A 10,708-nucleotide genomic window follows, 5' to 3' on the forward strand; every position below is an offset into this window, starting at 1 on the left:
ATAGTCTCCTCCAATCTTATGTGGCCACCTATCCATCTCTAGATTTTTCTTAATTTGGTGGCAAAGATGACTTATTTGTCATCTTTTCTTTCCTTTTTTTTTTTTGTTTTGGTCACATGGCCAATATGGCCCCCTTTTGGAATGTTCATGAATTCTTTTGTAAAATTCCCATTTTGCCCCTCGACTTTCCTCAATATTACCATTTCGCCCCTAGCCTTCCACATTATTTTCATTGGCCATTTTTGCAATTTCTCTTTTGCCTTAACTTCTCACAATATCTCCATACTAATAATAGTCATAAATAATTGTTACAACGACTTGCACCTTAAAATAATTGTTGAAAATAGTCTCGCCCTTAACTTTCCACAACTTTCTCGAATTATCCGAATGTATGAAATACGGGATATAACACATCTAATGTCAAACCAGCTTGGATATAAACCAGCATTATCAAGATGGATTGTCTTGATTACATAATTTGAAAATGGTGCTCTTAACTCAATTATTTTGAGCAAGTAATTTTGTAAATATCAAATTGTAGGTTGACAATAAACGCACATGTGACCATCTCATTGATGCATCTATTTAAGATATCACATAACAGGTGAACGGGCCCATATTCACCTTTTATCTTTTTCCAGAATTTAGGGAATTTAATCCCAACATTAGCCAGTATAATCAACTTATCATGAGAACAAGCAACAAAAATAATTTTTTGAAGAAACTTCTTGTTCTTCAATGTATGTCAAATACTCAATCTCCACATTATATTTGAATCGGGATGGCCAAATCGCTCAGCTGACTAATACAATTATTTATACTAGTAAACTTCATGTTTACCATATCATGTGCTATTTGTTTTAATAAACTTCTGGTTTACTATGACATGAATTATTTTTTGTATCGATAAACTTCTGGTTTATCGTGACTATGATTTCATCATACTTATATTTGTGTAGTACAATTTGGATAAATGAGTTAGGTAACCTTTCACATACATATTTCTTACCCACTATGACATTGGAGATATTTAATCTTCCTATTAGATATAGTATCAATATGATAGCCATTTACTTAGTAAACTTGTATTTACTAAAACTTAGTAAACTTCATATTTACTAAAACTTATATTTCGATCATAACAACTTCGTTTATTACAATCTAGAGCGAATAACATGATAGCATATATGCTCTTCAGGAGCCTTTAATTTATTCCTCATAATAAGATATTGTTTGGACACTACTGGTGTCATGATTCTTGTAGACAAATAAGTAGGCTCTTCTGGACCTTGATCATTAATTTTGTGCTACCAAATATTGCTTAGACACTGCTGGTGTCATCAATGAGAATTTGATTAGATCTTTCTGATGTCATGTAAGAAAACAATAGACGAATTTGCTTTTAACGATAATAAATACATAAATAACGAAAAGTAACATTATGTTCTAAACTTCAGTATTTCAAACATCTCCCTCAAGGAGATTCACTATTAACATCTAAATATTTTGTATCTTAGCGGTGACCATATAGATATTACATCCTTCATCAAGAAAAATACATGAATTTATTTTTTCCTTTAGGGAAATTAATAACAACTAATCATGCTATATCAACGTGATTATAATAGAAAATTTTCTAAAAAATCTTTTTCATTTCCCTCGGAACGATACATAATAAAAGTATCCAAGATGATTTGACGTACGACAGGTATGTGCAGCAATGCCTTCATACATAACATAACATCTATATCCTCTGTTATTTTATCTCTTCAGGAGGTGTGTTGTGGTATATCTTCATTCACTTAGGGGAATAAAACTTCGTCATGTAGATCTTTGTTTATACATAAATTTCAATAGCTCATTATTTCTTGCAACCACAAGAAAATATATGAAAATATTACCACTTCTGATGATTATGGACATAAATTTAACACCATCATCTATAAGCAAATTCATAATAACAATTGTGGATAAGCAAATCATAATAAACTTCAAGCATATCTATAGTAAAAAAAATGGCGCCAGCATATTTTGATCTCATCAATAAACTTTTATATATGCTAATATTTGTTAGAATAATGAATTACCATATGTAATATCCGATTTTTTTTTTCAATCCTTAAAAGTTCGTTATCCATAGTACCTTTAAGCTATACAGTTAGTGCCACAGACATTAGCTTTAAGATAACCATATGCCTCATATCAACTCAAAATTAAACTAGAAATAGGCAGAAAATACGTCGCAAAAGATTTGCATCAAATTGAAACTGGTCTAACAAATTAAAAATTAGACTATTTGTTAGTATATGAAAGGTCATGTGAAGTGCTATACTTGCTATAAGAAAAAGCACATGTCATATTTGTATAAGTCCCGAAACTAACAAAACATGTTAATTAGGATTAAAATAATATGAAATTACATAAAAGATTTGATTGAATGAATGCCACCTTGGTAGTTTTCAAACAAATCCAATGTTGGGCCAAGCCTAATTGCCAGCTGGTAATAGCCGAAGGGCTTAGGATGGTAAGCATGTATAGGCAAACAAGAAGTCAGTAGTTAATCATACCTTGCGGATAGAAGGGATTGAAACTTAATTTTGGCAGAGATAAGATACTACTTCAGGATTTGGAAGTTAAAACTTCTTCAATAGTAAAGTTCAAAGCCTTACTATAGTCAAAAGTAAAGTTCAAAGTCTTACCAATTCAAAAGTAAAATTTAAAGTTTTACTACTTCGGGAGTAAATTTTAAGGTTCTACTACTTCGGGAGGAAATTTTAAAAAATCTTACGAGAACGAGAGTAAATTTCAAAGTTTACCTCTTCCGGAGTAAATTTTAAAGTCTTACCACTTCGGAAGCAAATTTAAAGTTCTACTACTTCGGAAGTAAAGTCCAAAATTTGCTACTTCGGGAACAGATTTCAGAATTTGCCACTTTGGGAGCAGATTTCTGAGTTCATTACTTCGAGAATAAAACATAGAATATTTAAAATATTTTTTCTCAATTATTTTATCTCTTCTGGATATGAGTCGTTATAACTCCACAACCAAACGCCCGTCCGCAATTATAAGCTTTGCTACATGCTCTCACATTCACTTCAGGGAATGAATCTGTATTTGTAAGAATTATCAACAGTTTCCATCCTTCGATAAGGGAACATAATCATTTGAACGTGCCTTAACCATATAAAATTATGATAGCTTAGAATTTCTTTTAAGATATTGCTACTTCACGAGCAAATTGAGACATGTATAATAACGTAGAGAATTTGCTCTAATATATCTTCAATAATCATCATAGCAAACTTATAAACTTATTACCATTGCCGATGGAATTAATTATGACATCTACCGACATATTAACGAAATAATTTATTTACATTAATTGATAATAGATGACCTGCTAATATCAAATAAAACTTGTTTCGTTTTAAGAGGCCTTCCATTAGATGATTATTAAGAATGCTTCATAGAATAAGTAATATCAAAATACCTTAAGAAAATCCTGTTCTAGTGGGATAAGACACCATGCACTTACCAGATCGACTAAATCAACTTTTGATGTATTGTGATGCTTTTCATTCTCTTCTATGGGGTTTGGCTTTAGTGAAGAAGAAAATTAAATTTTACTCAAAAATTTAGAGACTCGTCTTTGATAACGTGTTATAAAGTAATAAAACAAGTAAGAAGAATATTTAGAGAAAGAGGGAAGAGAGAAGAGAGAATTCTTTATTTCTCTTGAGGATGGTTTTACAATGAAGGAGAACCTTTCTATTTATAGGGAAAAACTAACTTAATTCCAAAGTTATAAAGCCTAGTTTCTCTCTTAGAGATAGACATAATGATATTTATCTATGACATGATAGACATTCATAACAAAAGATATCTATCTATAAACACATCTCACTTAGTTCCACTTATTGAATTTTGAAAAAAAACACGTAACAAATGCTTCTTGTCTTATTTATCGTGAAATGTTTTGGAACAAATTGAGTTCACCAGCACTAGTATTTGCTATTAGAGAAATAATTCTTGTTTATTTTTTATCATTAATGAACTCTAGATTTTTCAACTCATTGAACACAACTACAAAATTTTGTAAAGAAAAAAAAAAAAAAACACAACTACAAAAATTCCCTTCCAAATTTCTGGAAGTTTTCTAAGCAGACTCGTTATCATCAACATTTTATTCAACACGAGTAGTTTTTGTATACAGAGTAGCAGAGAACCTAATTGGACACTCATCAAAGAACACACGCTAAAAAGAAGCAACATGAAATTTACAAAGTGAAAAGTGAATGTTATCCTTGGTGATCTTTCACAAGTTCATAACATCATTAACATCCACAGAATCCAAGAAGCTTCTTCTTAGGGATTTTCCCCGTAGCGCGGTACCTGGCCGCTGTCTCCTCTGCTTTCAGAAATTCTTGCCCTCGTTTCGCGTCAACCACAGCTCTCTTCTCATCTGCTTCCCTATGAATTAGAGCTACTTTATTTTGTATCATCTCTGCGTATTCTGCTTTCTTGTGCGCTAGTTGATCCTGCAGTTTTCACGAGCTTATTATCAATATCAACATAAACGGGAAATCAATACGGTCCAATATCTATCAGAAAACAAACAAAAGCTATGTTGCTTACACCCTCCGAAAATGCTGCTGCACCCTTATCGGATTCTCCAAAATCAAACCTCATAGAGGATCCGACACACACCCAACAATATTTTTAAAGAGCTAGGGCAACATAAGTCAAGAGTATTTTGATTCCTCACTACAAGAAAGTACAGAAATGCCAACAACTCTTTGGCAACAAAAATTATATTGTTGGCAAATGAACTTTTTTTATTGCCATAGTATTGATTATCGTTGCAAAAAGTAATTTTGGCAACAAAAAAAAAAAAAAATTGTTGCATGTCGTTGCAATAACAACCTATGAGAAAAGTTTATGCAACAACAAACAAGATTTTGTTGCCAAAAGTACTTTTCGCAACAATAATCAATACTATGGCTCCAAAAATATTTTGTTGGCAAATGTCTTTTTTGTCGTAGTGCCTATCCTAAACTGAACCACTTGGACTTTTGCATACCATACATTAACCCAAATTTTGGGCAGAACCCGACAACAAAAACCATTATTAAGTTTTCATCTGCAGCTAAAAGTGCGAAGTGATTCATGGAATAGTTAGAATCACTTCAAAAGTACTCGAGCGCTAGTCTTATTAAAAGGCACTATAAATTACTTAGAAATTGAGCTATTTTTCCCTGTACATCATTGCTCTCTTGAAGTATTTGCATTTCAAATTCATTGAAGATGCATGTATACTCGAGTCCGACCATGGTTACCTCAAGTGTCTTCAGTTTAGCTTCAAGCTTTGCTTTTTGGGTACTCTCCCACGTTGCAACTTTAGAGAGCTTCTTTTGGGCCCTATTCAATAGTAAAAACAAGGTTAGAAACAATGACGCAGTGATTGTATATATATATATATATATATATATATATATATATATATATATATATATATATATATATATATATATATATGATCTAATGGACGTATTAACATCTCAACCTAAAGAGATAAGGCAAATTAAAAGAATTTTAAGTATTGAGGAGGTGAGCATAGTTAAGTTATCAAAAGAAATGTAAAGGTGAACTAAGGTGGAACGAGTTTTGCAGTCGCAAAGAATACTGTATGTCTTATATCTATGTGACCTGGAAAATTTGGACTTCTAAAAACTCAATTGAGAACGATGAGATCTCCATATATGCCAATTATGCAATGAATGAATATAACATAGAGGTTGGAAATCCTACTTGTTGTCCACTTTGCTTTTTTTGCTTTCTTCCCATGCCTTGACAAAAGAAGACCTTTTTTCATTTTCAAGCTGTGAAAGAGCAATATCTGAAGAAAAATAAGAAAACAAAGCTCCAGTTAACATCTGAGATATGACCAAATTCCATCCAATCAAGTCATTCGGTTGGAGTATTTCGCTTCGCAACTTCAAAATATTCAGAGAACAATTCCAGAACTCTTCAACTTTAAGTTCTCTAAGGAAATTATGTGCTATCATTAGTCATTAAATTAAGCACATCCCTAGTCATGTCTCATGTTGTAGCCGTAGCCAAAACTGGTTAACGTCTAGATGTAATACATACCTCTGTCAAGGGATCCCTTTGAACTTTCCTTTGATGAAAAATCAGTCTCTGCAAAAATCAGGAAACAACAATAACATATTATAATATCACAAAGCACTACAAAAAATCTGGAATTAGCTATGAACTTTGTCGCTAATCCGTCGCTAAATTGCTCGTAGCTAACAATAGTTTTTTGGTAATCCATCGCTAAATAGAACTAATTGGTGAATTCTACTGTTTAGCTACATAATTTGTCGTCATTAAATCATGCTTTTTAGTAGTGAATCATGGTAAGCATCTAGTCGGAAGGTCTCTAGAGAGAACATGCCCCTCAAGATATATGCACTATTTTTATTTTGTTTTCTGCACTCCTTTCATTCTTTTTACCTAAGTTCACCACTTACTTTTAATAGTAATCCAAATCGCGTTTTTGTGCAGGAAAATGATAATTATGCTGATAGTTCACTAGGTGTGAAGTTATTTATCAGTTAATGAATAAGGGCAGAACTAAGGTCATTTGGATTCGGAGAAGAACTATACAATAATCTTAGAGAAATAATGATGGGACAAGAAATTAGTACTCTTTCCATTTCAAAAAGAATGAGGGAGTTCGGAGTACCATGGTCAAATTTGCTAATTTTCGGTCTCAATTTGGCCATAGATATCTTAATTTACTTAGAATAAAATCTACATAATTAGAAACTAAAGTACTTTTAAAAGTAAAAGAATAAAAGGTACTTTTAGTTATTTTCCAACATGAAATTGTACTTCAATCGCAAGGTTTTATGTGAGTTCATCTGTACCAATTCATTAAGCTGTTGATTTAAGTTGAAGAACAAGCAATAATCACTCGGAAGTGCTTTATTTAGAATGAAAATTGTTTTTAGAAAATCAGCATCAACTTGCAAGTTTCAGTATGAAGATTGAACACTAAAAACGATGGCATAAAAACTCAGCAATATAATAACAAAAGCAGCTATGATATTACATAATCCAATAATACCAACTGAAAACTCGCTCTCATAGAAAAGAACACAGCAAGAAAATAACGTATTTTTATTTGTATGGGTCAGATATTTAAAACTATGAATTTAATTTATATATATTGACATAGTAAATAATATTTACATTATCAATGTAGTTATACCCACTATAACAGATCATTTACCTCTTTGTAGGTAGAAATTAATACTATATTTACCATAAATAATTACCTTAAATTGTTTTTCATCAAGTAAGTCTAAAATTCTTGATAGTATCAAGATAAAAGAAGTCATACTCTACAAATATACAAATTCATTACCTTGTCAGCTTTTAAACTATCCAAACCCCACATTGTGAATTTTCAGTATGTTCTTATTTGTTGTCAGCCTTTAAACTATATACAGAAACACTGTAGTGATTTTTACACTATCAATATACTTCCTCCGTCCAGTTTTATTTGTCCTGTATACTAAAAATAATAGTCCATTTTTACTTGTCCGATTTGAAAAATCAAAGAGATAATTTACCATTTCATAGCTATTTTACCATTATTATTATTATTAATTATTAAGTTGAAAACTTCAAGAAATTCTCTTTGTGGCAGCACAAATTTTAAATTATATTTTATTGATTTTAATCATTAGGTTACTTAGCTATAGATTAGGAGTAATATAGTAAAATTGACATTCTATTTTTGACTTCTTATTAGGCGTGGCAAATCAAATACATGACAAGTAAAAATGGGTGAAGGAATTAATTTTCTACCTACTACAACAGGAACCATAATTATGTATAATATTTTCAGTGAAGACATAAAACTTAAACTCTAAACATAAATATAATAATGAACACCTAGGTTTTTTTTTTAAGAAAAAAAAAACAGTAACAATATGTAGATGTATAGAAAGAGGAGAATGGGATTAATTAGAAACATATAAATAATTTACCTTGAGGTGTGACAGTATTGGTGACAACTTTAGGAGCTAGAGGTGTAGTAGTAGTATCATGAAGTGGTGGTGTAACGACGTCGTTCGGAGTAGCCATGGTTGGGCCGACAGATGCAAGAGGTGGTTCTTGACTTATTGGCGGTGGCACTACTGGTTTAGTTGTCTCCTTCACTTGGGGAATAGCAGCGCTTTCCATTTTTGGACATATAGATATAGAACATAAAAGGTGATCAAATTTTGTTAAAAGGGAGAAGTTGAAATGATGTCTTCTTCAATTCTATTTCTTTTACGAAGTCGAATATAAGGTTTGATGGTTTTTTTGTTTTTTGCTCTCGAAGGTTTGAGACTTTTGAGACGTGATGTAGATGATACTGCCACTAGTTATTTATTTGAATTTACACACATATAGCCACTAGAAGTGGCATTTTGTTTAGAAGTCGATCGACCGCCTTTTTCTAACTAGATTAGTAGTTTAAGATTATCTAATCTGAAATTTAAAATTCAAAATTATGAGTTTAGTTTTAAACAAAATTCTTCAAAGATGATCTGGTGATTATTGAAGTAGAGAAGACTACGTGGTCAAATTCAGCAGAGGCGACAAAAAAAAAACTAGCCTTGATGGACAATGGTTGTATGATATTTGTGCTGGTGAAGTTTGTAAGAACAAATAGTGTGAAATGCACACAAACTAATTGAAATACTACCATCATGATATGAAATTGGAAAAAATTACCAACTTCTAAAGATATTGTATGACTAATATTACGATAATATTGTATGACGTATTAAGATTTATGTACTATTTAGGTTACATATGAAATAACAATATAAAAACAAAGGTATTTAAAAATGAAATGTCATTTTCAATTGTGAACACAATTATTTCCATTATAATAATTTGTATATAGAGTATTATTTTCTAGTATAATACTCTTTTTACATTATTATTTTCATATAGTACTCTTGTATGCATTATAATCTTTCTCTAGATATAGTTCATGAAAAATAACTCTTAAATGTATGAATTGTGTATTTTCATTTTTTTTCGTAATTAGTTAAGTCAATATTTATCCTCATATTATTTGTGATTCTTAAGCTTTTATTCTAATTACTTAATTGATATTTCAAGTAATTAAATGTTTTCCGAGCATAGAGTATGATTTAGCTTATGATGTTGGAACGTGGCTTTTCTAAATTCTGCCACGGCCAGGCAATTTGGATGCCAGCAAACTACAGTGAGCTGAATTTTAGAAGCTCTACGGCTCTATGCCGCACCACTGCAACGCCTTCCCCCCCTCTCCCCCCAACCCCCCCTCCCCGCGTCCTTTTAAAATAAATAATAATAATTATCATCATTATTATTAGTTGTTGTGAAGCACTGCGTTGGATGGACTACAAAAAAATGAGTAATTTGCGGAAGTTGGAAGCTGCAATTCACGGGGAGTTTTGACCTCCGCTATTTGCTAAAGGAAGCTAAAACCTCGGTGAATTGCAACTTTCAACCTTCTCAAATTATCCATTTTTTTGGAGTGATGTGTGGGCATACTAGGAGAGATAGGATTAGAAATGAAGATATCCGGGATAAGTTGGGAGTAGCCTCGATGAAGGACAAGATGCGGGAAGCGAGGCTGAGATCGTTCGGGCATGTGAGGAGGAGATGCGCGGATGTCTCAGTGCGGAGGTGTGAGAGGTCGGCTATGGATAGCTTAAGGAGAGGTAGAGGTAGGCTGAAGAATTATTGGGGAGAAGTGATTAGATACTACATGCCACAACTGCAGCTTACCGAGGACATGACTTGGAGAGGAGGTTTGTGGAGGACACGGATTAAGGTAAGCCTGTCAAGTGGGTCGGGCCATATAAATGCGGGTCACATGGGGCCGGGCCATAGTTAGTGGGCCAGGTTGGGGGCCGGGTTGGAGGAGAGAAAGGGGTACCCGGCCCAGCCCCCTACCCGGGTAGGGGTACATAGTGGGCTAAGTGTGCCGGACCGGGTTTTAGTTAGTGGGCCGGGCCGGATTTTAATTATTTTAAAAAAAAATTCTAATACTAAAATTTATTAAGTTTGATACTTTAAAATCTAGTTGTTGTCAACTTTATTTTAACCATCAAGTTCCTTAAATTATACTTTGGCCCTATTTTCAATCTATAAATACCATTCATTCTTCTCCATATTATCTCACAATTCCCTACTCTCCTCTTTCCCTAAATTTCCTACTCATCTAAATCTCTCTCTCTCTTCCAACTTCCAAGTTCAAATTTCAAAATTTAAATTTAATGGGTAATGATAATCCTCCACCTGCTCCTCCAGTCTGAAGATCAATTTCAAGTCCGGTGTGGTTGCGTTTTGAGCGTGTAGACGAGAAACATGTTAAATGTCAACATTGTGGTCAAATATATCTCCATAAGTCCGACCCGATTTTTGGGGGTACCAGTCCATTACGTAGACACTTGGACAAAAGGCACAAAATTGAACTTTGAAGTTTATCTCTTCTTTAAATTTCTCCATCGATGCTAGCGTTTTAAACTTTTCATTTCTATTAAGTTAACCGTTTAAGTTTGTATGTTTTGAATTTGCAATGTTATCAATTTAAGTTTGAAGTTTTATTTTAAATTACTTATGTAGTCTTGCGTCACATTCTCAACTTTTT

The 10,708-nt window shown here is 32.6% G+C and overlaps 1 protein-coding gene across 1 annotated transcript; it reads right to left on the reverse strand.

Moving 5' to 3' along the window:
* Window positions 1–3,903: 3,903 nt before the first annotated feature.
* LOC132054882 (remorin-like) lies at window positions 3,904–8,484 on the reverse strand. The gene is made up of 5 exons (XM_059446842.1): window positions 8,061–8,484; window positions 6,151–6,198; window positions 5,809–5,896; window positions 5,337–5,418; window positions 3,904–4,538 (listed from the first exon to the last, which is right to left on the reverse strand). The coding sequence occupies exons 1-5, from the start codon at window positions 8,254–8,256 to the stop codon at window positions 4,335–4,337; spliced, it is 618 nt and encodes a 205-aa protein (XP_059302825.1). The 5' UTR covers window positions 8,257–8,484; the 3' UTR covers window positions 3,904–4,334.
* Window positions 8,485–10,708: the final 2,224 nt, after the last annotated feature.

This window comes from Lycium ferocissimum, chromosome 4, assembly GCF_029784015.1.
Source record: "Lycium ferocissimum isolate CSIRO_LF1 chromosome 4, AGI_CSIRO_Lferr_CH_V1, whole genome shotgun sequence".
Lineage (NCBI taxonomy): Eukaryota > Viridiplantae > Streptophyta > Magnoliopsida > Solanales > Solanaceae > Lycium > Lycium ferocissimum.

Excerpts from the sequence above, each read along its gene's own strand:
- LOC132054882 (XM_059446842.1), bottom strand. The coding sequence starts at position 8,256 with ATGGAAAGCGCTGCTATTCCCCAAGTGAAGGAGACAACTAAACCAGTA. Across the intron at positions 6,199-8,060 it reads CAATACTGTCACACCTCAAG|AGACTGATTTTTCATCAAAG; the intron begins GTAAATTATTTA and ends TGATTTTTGCAG. Across the intron at positions 5,419-5,808 it reads AAAAGCAAAGTGGACAACAA|GGCCCAAAAGAAGCTCTCTA; the intron begins GTAGGATTTCCA and ends ACTATTGAATAG.